The sequence below is a fragment of the Cygnus atratus genome, chromosome 1 (genome assembly GCF_013377495.2).
Source record: "Cygnus atratus isolate AKBS03 ecotype Queensland, Australia chromosome 1, CAtr_DNAZoo_HiC_assembly, whole genome shotgun sequence".
NCBI classification, from domain to species: domain Eukaryota; kingdom Metazoa; phylum Chordata; class Aves; order Anseriformes; family Anatidae; genus Cygnus; species Cygnus atratus.
Window position 1 is genome coordinate 128,052,219 of NC_066362.1, and position 20,345 is coordinate 128,072,563.

Here is a 20,345-nt window from a genome sequence, read left to right on the forward strand (position 1 = left end):
AGCTCCTGTTTGAGGGATTTTGAACCACAGCTCATGTCATAGACTGCTGAATTGTGATATTCAAAGAGGAAGTCAATCTTCCCCCCTGCTATGATAGACCAGTTCAAAGACGAGGAATGCAAGCTCTTTAGAATCAGGAAGACAGCAAGCAAGAGGGACCCTGGCTTTAATCTTTTGTATGTATTTATTGTTAAGATTTTAAATTACTGATTGGAGGGCAGCAAGCAAGAGGGACTCTGGCTTTAATCTTTTGTATGCATTTATTGTTAAGGTTTTAAATTACTGATTCATCTCATATAAAATAAGCGTGCCCATTTTTGAATATTTCTACCAGAGAGTTGTCAAAACAAGAAAGCAAAAATTCCCAACTCTTTTCCCAATTCTTTTCATTCCTGTATACATAAGTAAAAGCACTACAATTAACTACTACATTTTGTTAAACCAAAAAAAAAATAGAACTACAATTTTATTATTATTTTCAATATTTCAGGTGAACCCCGAACTGACGCACAGCTTTGAAGAGAAAGGTTTGAAATTTGTTGGCCATGATACAGAAGGGAACAGAATGGAAATTATTGAGTTGGAGAGTAAGTGTCTCACTTGTCTGTAGTACTTTCTACATCTATTAAAACTACGTAAACTATAGGTAGCTAAATTGGATGTAGACCAACACATAGCTGTCATAACAGCCAGGATCATATTAGGGAGTACTGTTGACTCCACTTGTGTATTACAATAGGTGAAGATTCAGAGGATTTTATCAGCCAGTGTCTTATACTTCTTCTCAAGGACTATGCATGTATCAGATTATCAGGAAGACACTTACTCCTGTTCCAAAAGGTCATAATTCTAGCTCAGTGGCATTTGGCTATGTGGAAGCATAGAACGATTTGGGAGGTTGTCTAGTTCAACCCTCTGTTCAATATAGGGCTACCCTCAAATACAGATCAGGTTGCCAAGAGCCATATCCAGTCAAGTTTTGACTGTCTCCAAGTTGGTTATTGGTTGGACTTCAAACCACTCACCACTATTCTTTGAACCCAGTCTAGCCATTTTTAACACATTTTGTAGTCTGCCCATTCCATCCATAGCTCCTATCTTGGGTGCTAGGAAACCGTATCAAAAGCCTTGCTAAAGTCAGAATTAAGGAAAGCTACTGCTCTCCCCTGATCCAAAGACTGATTATTCCTAGTTGCTTTACTGTCCTTTGTGCGTCTGAAAATGGCTTTATTTTGCATTCTTGCCATAAACCAAATTTAGGCTGACTGGCCTCTAGATCCCTAGATCCTTCTTCTTGTCTTTGTTGAAGATGGGCATGGTGACTCTGTTTTTCTAGTCATCAGGTACTTCTCATGGTCACCTCGACCTTTTAAAGGTATAAGCCAGGTTTGCAATGATGTTGGCCCTAAGCCAACCTTTTGATCTTCTCAGTCAGGTTTAATAACTCATATGTATTTAGTTTGCTTGAGTTTATGAAATATGCGTACATGCTATATAACCAAAGCATAAAACATCACTGTAAAACTGTGACATCTCCATCCTTGCAGATAGAGACCTTTAAAACTTGACTAGGCAAAGTTGTCAGCAACCTGATTTAATTCTGAAGTTGAACCTGCTTTGACCAGGAGATGGGACTAGAGACTTCCCAGGGTATCTTCCAAACTCAGTCAGTTAGTGTCTGATTACCCCTTGTTTGGAATCATAGGAAGAAAAAATCAAGTATGAATATCATAGAGAAAGCAAATTCCTTTCTTTCACAGAAGCTACTCAGATAAATGAGAGTTTGATTCTGTGGAAATCTGGTAGCACTGCGCTGCTTTACCAAGTAAAGTTTAATGCCTTTTCTAAAGCATTCCAAGATAAAAAGGAGCTACAGTGCATGTTTTTATTGAACATTTATACAGAGCAGCTCTTAGAAACAGTCCTTTTGGTTTTGCTTGAACCCTTGAGTAACTCCTTGCTGTTAAGTCACAGTTGGCAGGATGAGTACCAGGCACCTGAATATGCCGGCTACCTTACAAGATTTTTTTTTCCTTTCCTTAAATGGCCAAAAATTACCATTGGTTTAGATAAACTCCATGCACAGAAACAGAAATATATCATGAGAACACATTATCATTCTATATAGAGTGCTATTTCTGACATATTTGTGAGAATTCATTTCGTACTCCAAGGTATATTGAAGAACAGTCTTGTGATTTTGAACAAGGGTTTGAACATAGACATCTACTTATAGTTTCAAGCAGCTGCACGGTAGAGAGTAAAATGAGAACAAAAAATACATAAACTACTAATTGTCGTGGTATTCTTTATTTAGTTTGTTCCTAGTAGATGCATGTTTGTTCCTGTTGTGCATATTGGTGACTGGCTGGGAGGCTATTTTGTCTGTCCTGCATGAAACAACTTCTATAGAGAGCATCATGAAATAAATCAGGCAGGATTTTTAAATTGCATGTTACTGTGGAAAGAATAAAAGCATCAGTATAACCTGGAATTATTTCACAATGGGCTGCTAGGAGACTCTGATTACCAAAGAAGAAAAACAATCATCATAGGGAGGAAGCACAGAAATAATGTTATACCAGATAGCTCAGGCAAAGCTGTTAGCAAAATATCCCCACAGGAAATATACAATACTTTGTCATTGTCTTGTTTTACCGCTTCAAAGAACTAAATTGCATAGTAGAGAGAAAGAAGTTATGGGATAATTTTAGGATCCCAGGTTCTTTTTTAAGACATAGCAGCAGAGGGAAGAGCAGTATACTTGTTTATATTGTTTATCTTCAAAGAAGAAAAGCCCTGCTTTCTTGTTATCCCTTATTCTGTACTGCAGAGAAATTCCTTGAATGTTTGGGATTGTTTTGGAAATTGTCAAACCAGAAAGGGTCTGTGGTTAATTTCGTCCTGTATCCTGATACTAGAATTGGTTAAAGTTAGCTTCTTTAAACTGATATTCAAAGAAGGAACAGGTGCACAGCATGGAAGAGCATGAAAATAATGTTCTATCCTTATTCTTCCAAAGAGGACAGGATGGATGCGGAAGCAGCCATAACAAGGTGCTATGACTGGAGAAACAGAAAACTAAAGATTTAAGAGAAGACAAACCAGCGCATCTTGATTAGTGTAATAGACGGTGTTGAATGATGATGTTATTGTCATCTTTCATCACCCAGGATAAACCGCAGGAAAGAAGAGTACCATAAGAAATGGACATAATTTGGCTGTAAAAAACGTGGCCTGTGAATTAGGAAGAAGTTTCTAAGCAAAAGGAGGGACTATCAGAAGAACTTTCCAATGGGAGCAAAAAAATCCCAGCGGACGTTATGGCAGAGCTTTGACCATTTGTGTGTGAGACTAAGTGATGTCACTGCATTCAATAACAGGAGACTAGACTTAATGGCCCAGCAGACCTCTTGCAGACCCAGTTATTTGAAGCTTGTTTTTCCCTATTTTCTGTGTATATTGCTTTCATATTCATCTCATAGTGTGTATATAGTTGCTGTAAGGTAATGCCTGGTCTTTCAGGAACTGTTCTATTTTCCCTTCAGGTATGTGTAAGTGCACGTTCTGAATATGTATGCATGCTTAAATGTAAATGCTGGATACCAAAACACTATGAAAAATAACATGAAATAGGCAAAATTAGGGTTGCCTATGTAGCATTTTTTTCCCCTTACATGTCTGTACAGATTTATTATTCAGCTTTTAGTTACATCATTGTGCATGGTAAAGTTGAATCACAGGATGATTTTTCATTAATTTGCTTTACTAACCTTCTGCCACTGTTGTCAGTTGCTTTCCATGGAATAAAGTTGAGGTTACCACTGCCCCACCCTTAAATTCACACATGCTAATCTGGTTTCTAGACTCGTGTGAAATCTTCAATAAACTTTTGTTCTAACAGTTCTATTATTCTCTTCCTACGTCTTTTAATTTTCTTTGACATCTGTGTTGTAGACCACCCGTATTTTGTGGGAGTTCAGTTCCACCCAGAGTTTTCCTCAAGACCTATGAAACCTTCACCTCCATACCTTGGACTGTTACTTGCAGCAACTGGAACACTCAATGCATACCTGCAACGTGGTTGTAAATTGTCTCCAAGGTAATCTTTCTTACTTACCTGCTTGTAGTTTCACAGTCACTTTGTTGGAGGGACCATTCTGTCCAGCTCTTCAGAAGTCCAGAAAAGGAAAAGGAGTTCTTCATGTATTAACATATTTGTTCTGTGCAAGCCTAGCATAAACCCTGGTATAAAAGTGTCTGTAAGCAGTGAGCATATTCCTTGACTTCCTTGTTTTCAGACACTATCAGGGCTGCAGTCAAATTCGTACGTTGTAACCAGAAGGAAGTAAAACAAACAAACAAAAACCTTTAATAAACCTAAGTTTCTGGCCTACTGTGTTAACTTCTATGAATGATAGTCTTACAGGGAAAGAGATTTGCTAGAGGATCAAGCAATGAAGTGTAATTCTTATCCAGCAGTATTTTAATGGCTGCAGTAACAAAACAGAAAACCCTGATTCTATTTTGCAGTAGCTAATTAATATAGTCTAGTAGAAACAGGCCTGAAACAAAACAGTTGTAATACCTTTAAACTTATGGAAAGGTTTGGATCTAGATTAAAACTATGGTTCAGCCATATTGGTTGTTTTATGTTCTTTTTTCAGGCATCCCAGTTGCCTTGGTCATAGAGTTTTTAGTGTGTTTGTTGAGTGTAGCAATGCTTTTCAATAAGTGTTAGCTCATTTTTGTTTATTCGAATGATATTAATAAAAGTTACAATTTTGTTAATAAATTTCATGTTAATAAGGGGGTCAGAGGAAATCCTAGGGTACAATAACAACAACAAAAAAACCCTTCAGAATCGTTAAACAGTAACACTATCCAACCCTGGCTTGCTGGCTTTTCGTATAAACAAGGCATTGAACTTAGTAGTTGTTTTCTTTGAGCACTGCTTTTTATTCTTAAATAGAGCTCCTTTTCTTATGAGAAAAATAGAAATTGTAGAAATTTTACTGAGGTTTCAGTAGGAATGTAAAATAGCCAAGCCAGACCAGAACAATCCATTTTGTTACTTCTCTCCACTTCTCTCCTTATGGATATCACCTGTCTTTCATAAATACAGTTTGTCTTCACTTATTCTGGCCAATTCTGCGATTGTGTACATACAGAGATAATTTTTCTGATCTGCAAACTACAGTGTGATCAAAATATTCCTGTTACCTTAACCAAAGTATTCCTGTTACCTTAACCTGTTACCTTTCCCTTAAGGGGAAATTATTATTAGTGATCATAACCTTAAATACTTTTTAAAATCTGTGCCAGTGCATTACACAGGACACAATTTTATGGTGCTTGGTAGCATGGTAGTCTTCAAGCACAATGATCTTCAGGCATTTCCTCTTGTGAGTGCTCTCTGTCTCACAGCTGGTATTGTTTCCCAGCTCCCAATATCCTTCTCCTTCTCTTACCAATTCCTCCTATAAGTATACATATTCATCTCTCTGAGATAAAGAAGAATTACTTGGTTTGAATAAGTGGTCCACATGTGTCCTACTAATTTCGATTGAAATCCCTTAGCAATGTAGTGAATGTTTTCTAACCTTGACCTGAGGTTGCAGCAATTACTGAATGTGCTGCACGTAACTTCTGTTGAATATATATTAATTCAAGTAAGTTTATACCCAACTTTTTCCTTCCTGGTCATACAAAAAACTCCAGCCAACACTAATATTTAGCAAAGACAAGTTCAAACCCCCAAACTTTATATATATGTACACACACACATATATATATATAAAAGAAAAGAAACAAAAAAAACCCTAGATCTTAGCATTTACTTCGTTTCACAGGAAACAGCCCCCTCTGTCCCCACCGAGAGAGAAATAACATTGGAAAAGCAAAAGATTCTGAGGCTAAGATAGGATCATTTGCATTACACCACAACCGCTCATATTAACCTATTCACCTGCTGAGTGGAAAGGATTTCCAATTTAAACCTTTAAACCCCAGAATGGTAATGATGTCATTGAACAATGAAGCTAAGATGTGCAGTAACAAGACTTCGAAACAAATTTGAGAAGAGGATTTTCTGTACGCCTTACCCTGTACTGCCTACGTGAGTTGTAGTCATGCTGTTGACTGCAGCAAAGATGTAACCCAAAAAAGAATTTGTGGAGGCCAGCAAGTTGAGCAAAATGTTACCTAAACTATACTAAAAAAAGATCAACCAACCAACCAAAAAAATAAATAAAAGGAAAGTTAATGTTGCCGCCCTGAGACAAAGGGAAATGCATATTTCAGCATGAGATTCTTAACAGGAAATCATTATGTTAGAACATTTAACAGCCCCATAATTAGGACACAATTTTAGAACATCTGACACATGGACAGAAGCCCTAGCTTCTAAGCTAAGCAAACAGTTGATTTAAAGATGCATCACACTTCTTAGGAGAGTGTCCTAAATAAATTAAAGCAAATAAACCTTCACTTAGACTTCTTTTTGTGAGGCCTACTCTGGTAAATGGTCTGAAAATGCTTACACGCAGGTATGAGCTTCCCTATTTGAGAAAGGAATGCCTCATGTGGAATAAATTTAGTTCCTAGGAACTTTGGTGCTTAGAGGCAGTTAAGAACTATGGAACAAAGTATCTCAGTAGTGAGATACTACTTAGTTACCTGAAGTGGTAAAGTGGTAGTTGAGCATGTAAGTTGCCTTTGTGACTTCTAGTGCTCAAAGACATAAGTGCCTAATGATCATTCGCTTCAGTTCCTGGTGAATGCTTTTATATCATGACCTTTTCCAAATCTTTACATGGAAGTACTGAAGTCACCATTTCACGTGGAGCAAAGGAAGATGTGTGGCTGTTTACATGATTGATTTTAAAGGACAGAGAAGACCAGAACCACAAGAAACTCTCAAAAAGTATACAAAACCCTCAAATACAGAACTCTTCTTTAAAATAAACCAAAAGGTTTTAATAGAAAACTAATGGAGGAAGAGGGGAACTTCAGATGTAATATTATTAGTTTTTACAGTGTCTTACAGAATTTCACTTGGAAAAAGTAACGAGAGCTGTCTTATCTTTGGGCACTGTCCTATGGAATGCAAAACCACTAATGGACAATAAAGCCATGCTGCTGTGGGCATTTTTTTCTTCTTTCCCTGAAGCCAACATCTTTATTAATGGCCCGCAAAATTAGGCTGTAGCACATTAATGATCACTGCAAATAGTTTCAAATAAGGGAGAGCTGAAAGTACTATTCAGAACAAAGAAATAGTATAAAAAGATACAGAAAATTTAGAAACCTGAGCTGTAAATAATGAAATGATATATTTCTGTGGAGGAGGAGGGCAACAGGGTAAAGGTAAATAATTTAAACATAAATGTCCAGTAAATGGGGAGGGTATGTAGTAAGTGAGATATGTTCCTAGGTGAGAAAGTGTTGGCAAATAAGACTGCTGCCAACATAAATTTCTGCAAGTCATTTGTGAACATGGTAAGGGAAGGAACCAATGCAACACGATCTAGTAAGAGTAATCTTTTAAGTTCTGGGCAGGTTACTAATAAAAGATGACCCATAAGTCATATTCAGGGACAAGGAACAAAAGTGGTCAAAGGATAGAAAGTAATGCATAAAGGAAAAAAAAAATCAAACAAACCAAAAATCCTTAGAAGATAGATTTGTCCATGTGGTGCTCACTGCACTGACACAGTCCAACTGTCTCCCAAACCTGTTGTGTTAGGGAGGTTTGGGCAAGCACGTGTAAACAGAACAGTAAAAAGCCTGTGTGACTTTTTTTGGTGTGTAAGTGACAAAGGAGATATTGGCAAGGCTATCCCTGATGTCCCCTGTTAAGTACTCGGGTCCACTTACTTTGCAGGTGGAAAGAGGGAGTGACTGTCATGGAATTGCAAAAGGACCTCTCAGAGTTGCTCCAAAATTAGAATCTGGCATATAGCATTGAAAGGGTTGGACCTCTTTAGAACTGACAGTGGTAAATAATGTGTCATATTGATAGTTTTAAAGGGTGAAGGATGTTATCAAAGAAGCACTGTTGAAGAATTACAAGTAGCTGTAACGGAATTCGTTTTTTTGAAGGTGAAAAGTGAGCTGCATCAAGAAAGATTTAGTGAGTGAGTTACACTTCACAGTAGTATAACAAAGAATGTGTCACTTAATACTTCATAAACTAGAATGTGTGATATCCTTAGCAGCGTAAGTTAGCAGGACAAATAGGATGAAAGGAACTGTCCTACTTGTCCCAAACGATAACACATCTGGCACAGTGTTATATTTCTGCTAGCGAAAACGAGGCACTTCAGAGGAAAGTGAAGGAAATCTTGTGGATTGAAGACTGTCAGAGAGCAGCAGGAGTGGGACTGTTCCACTGAAAAAAAAAAAAAAAAAAAGACAATCCAGAAGCCAGCGATGGTAGCTGTACTGGTAGGGGTTGTGTTCTCACCAGCAGGAAGCAGTGCCACAGTCCCCAGAGAAGGCAAGAGGAGTGGCTTCAGTGGCAGTCACTGCAACTGCTGTTGCAGTTCACTGTGAAGTGAAATATCAGCTTGGTACCGTATTTCTGTTAGTTATGGTTAGATTAGGTAAGGATAAAAGTGACCAGAATTCTTCATCTCTAACCTCAGCAGACTGTCTTGAAGATTGACTAGATGTAGTGACACTGTGTACTCCATGTTTTGATCTTTTTTTTTTTTCTTCTTAGCCTTATCTTTATACTGCAGACCTCATGGGGAAAAAAAAAGATGGACTAGAACTGCTGTGGTGGCCTCAGAGTTGCTCACTATCTCCTTTTTGTTGTAGGAATCTAGTGTTGCAAGAGTGGTTACAAACAAGATGAATATCTTGGCCAAGATGTTTATTAATTTTTATGTAAACTGAGAGAAAAGTTGCTGAAGGAAGTTATAAGCATATTTTTTCAGTTGAGGGCAGTGTGAAAAAGAATTTCATAAAGGAAAAGCCAGGCTTATATGGTTTATTCACCACCACCACCACACATACACACTTTCATAGCCAGCACATTTAGTTCAGATTTATATAGCCTATGGAATAGTAGTAGGTGTGAGCACAAAATATCCATTTCATTTTTGTGTTTAATATCTGTGTAGCAACTCAGTGTAGTTTGGAAGGAAGCACACATTTATTCCTAAGAGGTAATGGCTATTTTGTGGTTAATACCACCTGGAGTTTTTCTTCACATTATTTGTCGGCTGAATATAGTTCATACCACAGGAAATGTTAGGAACTTCACATCACTGTCGGTTTGATGCGATAGCACCCAGGCCCAGATATGCTAAGATTCATGTGTGCCTGTTTGCAGCTTAGCTCTTGAAGGAGTTCAGGTCTTCTGGGAGCCTAATTTCATCTTGTTAACCTGATGCCACAGCTTCTGGGGATGCTTAGAGAGGCAATTCAAACAGATGAAACTGTGAGACTGACAATTACCTGTGTATGAAGCCCAAGGGTTGACCATTACCTAGGTATTTCCCCTCCCTTTCTTGCCATTGTGGCCTGCCTGTTAGAAATAAAACTGACTTACATTTAGCAGAACTGTTGTAAATTAGGAGAGACAGTGGGGTGCTACTGCAAAACAGTCAAGAAAGTAGTGACAAGAGCCCTTTTCTGGGAAGTGGATTCAAACCTTGTACTGACTGGGCAGTGTGGGAACAGGAACAAAGTTGTCATCTGCCAAGTCACTGGTTTAGCCTCTGGGCTAGTCACTAGTTAAGCTACTAGCCACCCTCAGCTTCTACAGACTGAAAATGGAATGGAAAGTTGGGGTTGATAAGTCAATGAAATGACTGAAGCATCCGGCAACATGTGACAGGTCCTGTGGGTGACTGACTCCAAAACCTACATCACTGAGGAGGGGAGTACTGATGATGAGAATATTTGGTGGAGATAAATGCCTAACACTCTTCAAGAGATGAAGATAAGCAGTTCTCCATTCACTTCATTGGTTCCTGAGTGTTTTTACTTAGATGCCTGAGGGCCTTATAAGGGTATAGGATGATCTGGGTTATATTTTTGTGCTGCCACTAGGCAGCAAAGACAATAAAAAAAAAAGTACCGCAGAGAACACTCAGTTCTCTGAAAGTTTTGGGCTTAAACCAGAGTTATCATGAGACTGCACAGCTCTCTGCAATCAGTAATTTTGATCTGTGTTCTATGGACAATTTTTGCTATTTTGCTGTTATGTGAAAATGTAAAACTGTTTTAATAATACTGAATTTTTATTCCATGTTTCCACGGGTACTTTCAGAAAGAAGTAAGTACAGCGTCAGTGATGTTGTGTTTGTGTGTGTGCATCTGGCATGCTTGATCATACTGTTAACAACACTTTCCTCACTTGAACTGTGTAATTGTTCGGCAGCTGGAGAAATGATCGAATTGAGAATTTCTAGTTAGCCTGATATGGCACACTCTTTACAAGATCCACATCAGCAATACGCAAAGAAAGGGCAGAATACTGTAGGCAAAGTCTTAATAGTTGTTAGAACAGTCAGAATATCTACCCTGTCTTGTACTGAAGTTGCTACAGTGGTTTGCTGTAGTTGTGGGAGGCTCCCTGAACAGTCAGAGGTAGAAATTAAAGAGATGTCTGTTGGTTCTTCTCCTCCTGTCTCACTCTGTTAAAATGGCTATGTTTTTACTTAATCTTTAGTCGAGTTTTTGCAAAGTGGAGGAGGTGAAATTCAGTCTAGAAAACAGTGCTTAGTAACAAGCATGAGTATGACTGAGTTCAGTTTGTTCACTATCCCACATTATAGTCTGGATCAAAGATCTCCAACTGTGGTATTACATAGTTCCCTTTGAAACACTACAGTCACTGCAGATCAACTGATAAGGCTGTGTCTAGGTGGGTCATGGGTTGGTTATGTGCTTGATGGCCTAATGGGAGACCATGCCCAGAGGCAGGGAGTGTTACGTGACTGAGGTCCTGTTGGCTTGGTGATTAAGAGTAAGAGGTGGCAAGACAGGTATGCGATGGCTGGAGTAGAGGTGGTACCCAAGGCTAGCACTGGCGTACCCACACAAATGAAGTCTGACATCCCCACCTGTATTCTGTTAACCATACACTGCGCTCTGAAGTATCACAGAACTGACCAGCGTTATCGCTGTTCACATGTACTTGTCAGTTCCCTGGACTCCCTTTGCTGGCTTCTAATCTTGGGAAACTCAGATATCTGGAAGACAGACTGTAGAGGTGAAACTTCGTGGGGAGGAGGTTGAGTCTGGAGGTTTTTCTGAAGAGGTGCAGTGTGTGCACTTACAATTAAGATAAACCCGGAGACCTGATAGACATCACTGGGTAGATACCACAAGGCCCTGTCCAGCTGACTAAGAATTTGTGGTTTGTGGGTACTTCTTTCTTTCAGTCACTGTGGTGATTTCCGTCCTTCACTGTTTCCTTGTTCTAGCCACTTATAAAATGATCATTTGCATGGCAGCTTGTTCTGTGAAAAACAGTCTGTTTCTCTCAGGAAATAACAGAAGAGGGTAAAACCTCAGGAAAAAGTGTCAGGATATTGCTTGGTGGAATGAAAATGATTGATGTTCTTACTGGAAAAGCAAGAATCATAATTTAAGTATAAATATAAGCTTTATGAGTAAATGAAGTCTTAACTTCTTTGGTCATTTTCTTTACCATAAAAAAGAAATTCCTTCTAGTCTTATGCTGAATACCTGTTATGCTCCATGCTGTTGATTATGATTGCATGTGTATGGCACCAGCAAACTATAGAATGAACATACAGTATCCAAACAGAAAAAAAAAACAAATCGAACATACTGTTTTTTATGGTGGAATATTGTTTCTCATCAGTTCTTAGACTCCAAACTTTCTTGTGGAAGCCCATTTCTATAGAGGAATATATTCTAAAATACAAAAATTGAGCAGTAGGTTAGAATAGTTTTCTGGAAATGGGTTGCATTTGAGGAAAGTGTTTGTCATACTTATCATCTGGGTTGAAGGGCTTGAAGTAAAATATGTATTGCTGTACATATTTTCTAACTGTGTATTGCTTTTAACAGTGACAGCTACAGTGACCTCAGTGATGACAGCTCTCCAGAGAAAGAGTTTCCTAATTCAGAAACAAGCTGAAATGGTTGTATGAGAACACAGAAATGGACGATGCTATTGAGGTAAACTGAATTGTTTTGATACTGCTGTATGACATTTATTTGTTCTTGACTTAAAACAGGAGACAAAGTTATCTTGATTCTCCCCTTCGTTTCAAATCCCGTCTGAGAGCTTATGTTTTCTTCCTTGCCTGCAGCAGCTAATTATTCTCCTTTTCTGCTGCTTAACTCAGCAATTACATTATTAAAGTCTGCTAAGTGTTTTGGGTACAGCTTATGTGTAGGATGCTGTACAAAATCAAGTTGTGTTAGGGTTAGAAGATACAATGAAAGCACATTCAAATATCATGTTTTCTTTTCTGTTACTTTGGTTTGCAAGTTTGGATCACTTTGAGTACACCATGTTGATACAACTTTTTATTTTGCCTTAATATTCATTTTTAATTTTATTTTATGCATTGTTTATCAAATACATTCCAAGATAAATACTTGGATTCAATCTGCGTGGTGGTTGATATACAAACAAGTTTTATAAAATTGTGGCTTTGTTTGCCACAGTGATGTTTCTTATAGGGCTGGTTGTTTTTTTCACCTGTAAAGATAGTAGCCTGACATTGCTGGTAGATGAGATTCCTTTTCAGTCTGGAGATCATATTTCCTGTGAGCCACCTGACCTCTGCAGAATCTGGGACCTCTGCAGAATCTGGGCCTGAATCTCAGTCTTACTCTTCTCAACACACATTCATCAGAGTTTTGTCTGGCAAGGAACTCTTATCCATATGTACATTCATGCTTTTCAGTATTTTTGAGCACTTCTGTAAGCAGGATACAACTTTTTCCTGCTCTGATTTTATTCCACTCACATCATGTAGTTACTAAGCAGCTGTGCTTAATCACTAAGCTAGTGATTGAGGCTGCATATGAATGATGCATTTCCACCTGATGATTAAAATACTGGTGTGAGATGCTAGAAATTGGAGTTTTGTCCTTAGCCACAACATGGGTTTCTTCTGTGACATTTATTCTTCCCTCTCATGCATCACATATTAAAGATGATACTACATCCCCAAATCATGAGAAAGGAGAATAGAATGTTAAATGATTGCATGATCTGCATGCAGGTACAGTACTGATGCATGTCCTAGAATGACCAAAAAAATAAGTAGACATAATGTTTCTTTTCACTCTTGCCCAGATCCTTCCTACCTCCAAACATTGATATGGCTCTGTTTCTTCAGACTGTCATATAGTGCAGGACAGGCCTGTTAGCTCTGATCTTGCTTTTCTCAATAGGACTTATGAATGACAATTGTCTGTTTACCATAGCAGTTGTGACTTTTTCAGTGCTTGGACGAATGTTCTTACGTGATGCTTTCAAGCGTAGTAGCCAGTAGTCACAGATGTGTCACTGGTGGATACCAACTGTATTCAACAGAATTACTCTAGAAGGAATTCCAGATCTAAACAAATGATAGAATACCTGAAGTGTTTACCATGCAACTACTTTGGAGTTGAAAGAAACTGGCATAATCATAAGGTAAACTGAGTTACAGAAGAGATGTTTTTAATAATTATTTTTTCCTTTTGTTCTTCCTTCCCCTCCCTCTTTTTATGTTACAGAAAGTTGGAAATGGGGCAATACTGAATAGAAGAAAGTGGAAGACTAAGCTGCTTGTGCTCCTTATTATGAGAATACAGTAACTCCTCACTATTTTCAATTATTCTCTTTACAGAAAACGGTTCTTCTGTCCTTTAGCAAAATCTGTTTGTATAAACGCTGTTTCTCTTTAAAAATGACATAAATGGTTGTGCACCTTGGCTGTTAATCATTATTGATCTTGTCCTATATTTCAGAATGATCTCAGGTGAATATGCATTATTTCACCAGTTCACAGTCATTCTTGCTTTGAAGGAAGGTTTGATTGTTTTCATTTCACCTTAGAACAGTAAGATGAAATACATTTGTCTTTGTCAATGAGGAGGGAATGCATGAAAAATTTAAGGGGCAGTTGTCTTGTCCATGAGCAGTAGAGAACGGTTTTGGGTTTGTTTCCCTGTTAAGCTTGTTGTATGTATGTGTATATATTTTTTATTTCTTTTTTTTTTTTGCTGTTCAATATGTACAAATGAGAAATTGTTTTTGTATTTCAGCTGTCTGTGATTATAATAATTGATGTTGGATATGCATGTCTTTTCTCTTGGCTTTTATATGTGATTCCATTTGACAAAAATTCGAGTTTGTTTGCTCTGTTTCCCCTGAAAGTCTGATAACATTGAACCTACCAAGTTACAGAAGTGATATTAGAAGGCGTTTTTGTATTCATATTTTGTAAGAGAGAAAGTAAATGCACTCATATTTTAAAATGCAAGCTGTATGCTTGCACGAAAGTTGTAGAAGAACCAGTCATAAATGTGGAGCATAATCTGGGATCCAGTTGTATAACACTCATTTAATTTCAACAATTGAGTATAACACTGAATTAAAGTTCACCCTTGTTTTCCCTCATCCAGTGACCACACCATGGTGATGGGACTCACTTGCAGTAGGACAAAACAGTGTATTTAAATTTAGAAATCACAAGTTACTTCATTGTGTGACAAGTGCAGGCTGCTCTTGCAAAGCCAGGACAATAGCCTGAATCACTGAGACAGAAAGGGAAGGTGAGAGGTGAGGTACTGTGTGCAAGGCTGGATCCCATTAGCACAGTGGCATCAGTAGAGCTGTCAGAGGAGATGGACCTGAGCTATGTAATTGATAGGCCCCAAATGCTTGAGGCACCCCTTCCTATAAAGAAATCATTTTAATTGTTAGCTTTATGTTTCACTATGATTTTGGGGAAAGTGGCTTTTTTTAGTTGATCAAAAGGTAAATATCTGTACGAAAACAAAAAGCACCATGTCCCTTTTACAGTTTTGTAAAACAGTAAGTTTGAGAGCTTTGTATTGCTTTATGAAATCTCAGGTTACTCAAACAATATATCTCTTCACTAACGAAGCTTTAATGGTAATGAAATAAAAAGTGTTCCTATGGAAGTGGTTGTTTTAAAGTGTTTTGCAAATATGTGCCTTACAAATAGCAGGTATTGTCAGAATTGGTATCACTGTATGTCTTTCCCAATGAGAGACTGGCTACTGGCTTGTGAAAAGCAAAACATTTCCTAACTCTATCTGTAATGTTCAAATGTATTTTCAAATATATTTAATGGTGTTATTCAGAAGTGTTTAGATGCTGTCTTAAAGAATCTTGGTGCCAGTTGTGAGCTGTGGTGTCAGAGAGGGAATTTTTCAGTCTGTCATTTCCAGTTGTATTGTCTGTGATGTGGCCACATCTGTTTGGTCTGTATGTTCCTGGTTCATCAAGATGAAACAGTAGGAGTTAAATGTCCTAGGAAACTGCTAAAGTTGGTTTTATGTAGCTGTGTTACAGAGAAGTTGCGATTTATTCCCCCAAAAAATGAGGGAGAAAAAGAAACACAACATGGAATGAAGCTGGAAACAGCACCTTAATCTTCCAGTGCCCTTCCCAAACCTCTTCCTGCTAACTATTCTACACAAAAGACTGTCCTGGAGATAGACACATCACTGCCACAGGGTATCTATCTCCCACTTGAGCTGGTAGAGGCAGCACATGCCATTTCCAAAACTGAAGAAGGCAAACAGGCCTTTTCCAGCCAACTCTGGGCTACATTAGGAAGAGTGTTGCCTTCAGATTGAAGAAGGTTTTCTCTCTTCTCTACTCAGTGCTGTTAAAGCCACGCTTGGGGTAGTGTGTCCAGTACTGGGAAGCCCAGTACAAGAGGAAACATGAGCATACTGGAGAGAGTCCAGTGAAAGACCACAAAGATGAATAAGGGACTGGAGCATCTCTCCTGTGAGGAAAGGCTGAGAAAGCTGGGATTGTTCAGCCTGGAGAAGAGAAGATGCGGGGGAACTTGGCAATGTATACAAAAACACCTGAAGGGAAGGTACAAAGAAGATGGAACCAGACTCTTTTGAGTGGTGCCCAGTGCCAGGACAAAAGGCAGTGGGCAGAAACTGGAGCACAGGGGCCTCCCTGTCAACACCAGGCAGCACTTCTATGCTGTGTGGCTGACGGAGCACTGGCACAGGATGCCCGGAGAGGTCGCGGAGTCTCCTCCTTGGAGATCACCAAAAGCCACCTGGCGATGAGCCTGGGCAGCCTGCTCTGGGTTTCCCTGCTCAGGTAGGGGGGTTGGACCAGACAACTTCCAGAGGTCCATTTCAGCCTCAGCCATTCTGTGAAAAGGAGTATTGTTGACACAAGCAGCCTATTGCTAAGCTTCACTAGCTAAAGAGAGAAGAGAATGTGAAAAGCCAAAAGTTTTACACACAATCGTAAGTGTGAAGAAATAATTCTTAAGCATGGGCAGAGGGCAAAATTTGAAGGTTGAATATTATCCCTTTGAAACAAAATGTTTGTGAAGTATGCTTTTGTGTATTTTCAGACCTCTCATCCTGTTCCAATAAGGATCTCCAGTGGAAATATATTCCTTTCCTGGTGTTATATATATAGCGGAGAGCAGTATTTTGTTAGCACTGACAGGACAAGAAAGCCTGCTAGTATGGAAGTGCACACCAAGTTTTATCAAAATGTGGTTGCTTATATGGTTTTTATTTGCATGTGAATAATGGAATTTGGATTCTTGTAAGGGCTAACAATGAAATAAAGCAGTTTGCTTTGGATTTATTATTCCAAAATGGAGTATATAATGGAAGAGATATAGAAGAGAGATACATTGTGGGAGCCTGATCTGCTTCCATGCTTTTTGTGACCTTGTATTGACAGACTGGGATCAGTTCTTCATCCTTGGGAAACATGAACTATTGAGCAGGTGACCTAATGCACTAAACTGTCTAGATCAGGTACCACTGGTTAAAACTCTTCTTTAATACATGCTTGGAGAACATCAAGCTCTGAAATCTATATTTTCCATCCTCTGTTGACTCATTAGTTGACTGTTGCTTAAGCTCAAGGTCTGTATTTGTAACAGTAAATAAATTAGAGCAGGGAAAATAGTCTGTTTTGAGTCCAACTGCAGTGGCGATGATTGTATCCATACAGCTAAACCTTTATGGATGTGCTGGAATGAGGCCGGTGAAGGGCAATTGAGATGGAGTGTCTGTGATATGAGAGGCTAAGAGAGTTGGCATCATTAGTGTGGAGAAGTGAAGGCTTTAAGGGGGATCTTATCAAAGTATAATATGATGTTCCCTTCCCTGATGTGAAGGGAACAAAGTAGATGGAGGAAGACTTTTTTCAGTAGTGTCCAGTGACAGAAGAAGATGCAATGAGCAGGAACTGAAACAAAGGAAATTCTACTTAAATATAGGATATAACTCAGGCATGGTTCTCCTAAAACTTCTCTGCAGGTGTCTGAGCCCTGCCTTGTCAGGAAGATATATGGGGAGTTTTGAACAACAGCTTGAAAGTAGAGGACACGTTCTCTGCAAGAACTTCTGCAAGCAGGAATTGCAGCCCCAAGCCAAAGGAAGTTTTCAGCAGAGAAGAGGCAGATTGGCAATGACCACAAGGGCAGGGCCTTGCTGCCCAAAAGGATGTGGAGGAGGTTAAGGGAGAATTTTGTGTCAAAGCAACAGACAAGTTAACAGTCTGAGCTAACCTCCTCATGGTAGCAATGTTAGTTACCATAGCAAAGCAAACGAAATGTTCTTCCCAAACCGTGTGCGTCTTGATGACAGTAGGGAGTGTAATTACCGCATATAGGACTTCTGAGTCAGCTGGGCTACGGCTGACAGTGAAGCCAGGTCACCATGGAAATGAACGGGGGTTGTAGAAACCTATGTGGGACTGGCTAAAGCGCATTTCCCTCAACTTCACTGTTTGTAACAGTGCGTGTAACCGTGCGTGTAACACGTGAGGTGGCTGAAATTTGCTGACAAAGGGAGTAAAAGGGACATCAAGGAAGGAATCATTATGCTTTGTGAGAGCACTTGGCCTCCTCCAGTATCCTGGGGAAACTCACTGCAGTGTGACAGAGAAAACAAACAATACAATGCTTTCAATACGTAGGACTGACTAACACCTGATCCTTGCACGTAAGCTGGAGGAGGCTCCTTAACTTGATCATCTATGTAAAAGTCCTGTTATACTTTTGTGTCTCAGCATTTCATCCCACCTGGTGCTAAGTTTTTCTCTGGTACCATAGCAAATCAGTAGTGACAAGCTCTTTGATAACTTCCACATGAGGTCTTTCTCTTGCCAGTTCACCCTGTACACAGTGTTGACATGGTCACTGCTATGTTAAAGGATTTCACACATCTTCCCAATTAGCAGCCTTTATATTTTTTTGTAGCATTTTTTTTGTAGCAATTAGTTTAGTGTCTCAGATCAGGGTGTCACCAGATCAGTTTAGTGTCACCAGATCAGGGTGTCAGTACTGTCTAGATTTTTCAAGCATTCTTCTGTACCTGAATTGTTGACCACCATAAACTGACAGGATTAAATAAATTAAGGACTTCTTTAAAATAAAATTAATTAAGGACTAAAATGAAATAAGTTAAGGACTTGTCTATGGGACAGTTGAGTGATCAGATGCAGCCAGTATGGGTTTATTAAAGTCAAGTCCTTCCTGACTAACCTGCTCTTCTATAACAAGAAGACCTGCTTAGTAGAAGAGGGAAAGGCTGTGGATGTTGTTTACCTGAATTTTAGTAAAACATTTGACAGTACATTCCATAGCATTCTCCTGGAGAAACTCATGGCTTGGGCAGGTGTATGGTTCACTGGGTGAAGAACTGGCTGGATGGCTGGGCTCAGAGTCATAGTGAATGAAGTTCAGTCAAGTTGGTGGACAGTCACCAGTGCTGTTCTTCAGGGCTCAGTATCAAGGGCAGTTTTGTTTCACGTTTTCATCAATGATGTGGATGAGGGGATCGAGTGCACCCTCAGTAAGTTTGCAGATGACACCAAATTAGGAGGGACTATTGATCTGTTTGAGGGTAGGAAGGCTCTGCAGAGGCATCTGGATAGGCCAGATTGATGTGCTGAGTCCAATCACATGAAATTCACCCAGGGTCAGTGCTGGGTCCTGCACGTCGTTCATAACAATCCTGTGCAGCAGTATAGGCTTGGGGAAGAGCGGCTGGTAGTTTGTCCAGTAGAAAAGGACATGGGGTTGCTGGTCAACAGCCTGCTGAACATGAGCCAGCAGTGTGCCCAGATGGTCAGGAAGGCCGATGGCATCCTGGCCTGCATCAGAAATAATGTGGCCAGCAGGACTAGGGAAGTGACTGTCCCCTTGCATGCAGCACTGGTGAGACTTATGAGGAGCAACTGAGGGAATGGGGAATGGGGTTGTTCAGTCTGGAGAAGACAAGGTGTCCTGGTTTCAGGTAGGACAGAGTTAATTTTCCTCCTAGTAGCTGGCAGGGTGCTATGTTTTGGATTAGGATGAGAAGAGCGCTGATAACATGCTGATGTTTTAATTGTTGTAGAGCAATGCTTACACCAAGCCAAGGACTTTTCAGCTTCTCGCTCTGTCCTGCTAGCGAGCAGGCTGGGGGTGCAGCAGGAGCTGGGAGGGGACAGACCCAGGACAGCTGACCCAAACTGGCCAAAGGGGTATTCCATACCATCTGACGTCATGCTGAACAATATATAGGGGTGGCTAGCCGGGGTGGGGGGCCGGCTGCTCGGGGATAGGCTGGGCATCGGTCAACGGGTGGTGAGCAATTGCATTGTGCATCACTTATTTCGTACACATTATTATTATTAATACTATTATTATTATTATTATTATTATTGTTATTCTTTTCCCTGTCTTAAACTGTCTTATCTCAACTCACAGACTTCACTTTCCCGTTTCTCTCCCCCATCCCGGAGAGGGAGGGGGGAGGGTGAGCGAATGGCTGTGTGGTGTTTGGCTGCCAGCCGGGCTAAACCACAACACAAGGCTAAGGGGAGACCTTATTGCTCTCTACAACTACTTGAAAGGAGGTTGCAGTGGGGAGGGTCAGTCTCTTTTCGCAGGTGGCAAGTGATAGGATGTAAGGAAATAGCATCAAACTGCACCAGGAAGGGTTGGATTAGATGAGGAGAGGGTGGTTGAGCATTGAACGGGCTGCCCTGGGAAGTGGTGGAGTCCCCATCCCTGAAGGTATTTAAGAAATGTGGATGTGGCAGTAAGGGGCATGGTTTAGTGATGGGACTTAGTAGGTCAGGTTGATGGTTGGACCTGATGATCTTGCAGATCTTTTCCAAC

General features: G+C 39.7%; 1 protein-coding gene across 3 annotated transcripts in view; it reads left to right on the top strand.

The window, feature by feature from the left end:
* Nucleotides 1-16,806, top strand: part of CTPS2 (CTP synthase 2) — a 76,072-nt gene extending 59,266 nt beyond the window's left edge. For 2 of the 3 annotated variants that reach the window (XM_035542020.2, XM_035542021.2), the window contains exons 16-19: nt 491-587; nt 3,958-4,102; nt 12,055-12,165; nt 13,723-16,806. In XM_035542020.2, coding sequence (XP_035397913.1) covers nt 491-587; nt 3,958-4,102; nt 12,055-12,124 — 312 coding nt within the window. In that variant the 3' untranslated portion in view covers nt 12,125-12,165; nt 13,723-16,806. The remainder of the gene's footprint in view (nt 1-490; nt 588-3,957; nt 4,103-12,054; nt 12,166-13,722) is intronic. The other variant, XR_007707743.1, reaches the window with a different exon arrangement.
* The last annotated feature ends 3,539 nt before the right edge of the window (nt 16,807-20,345 follow it).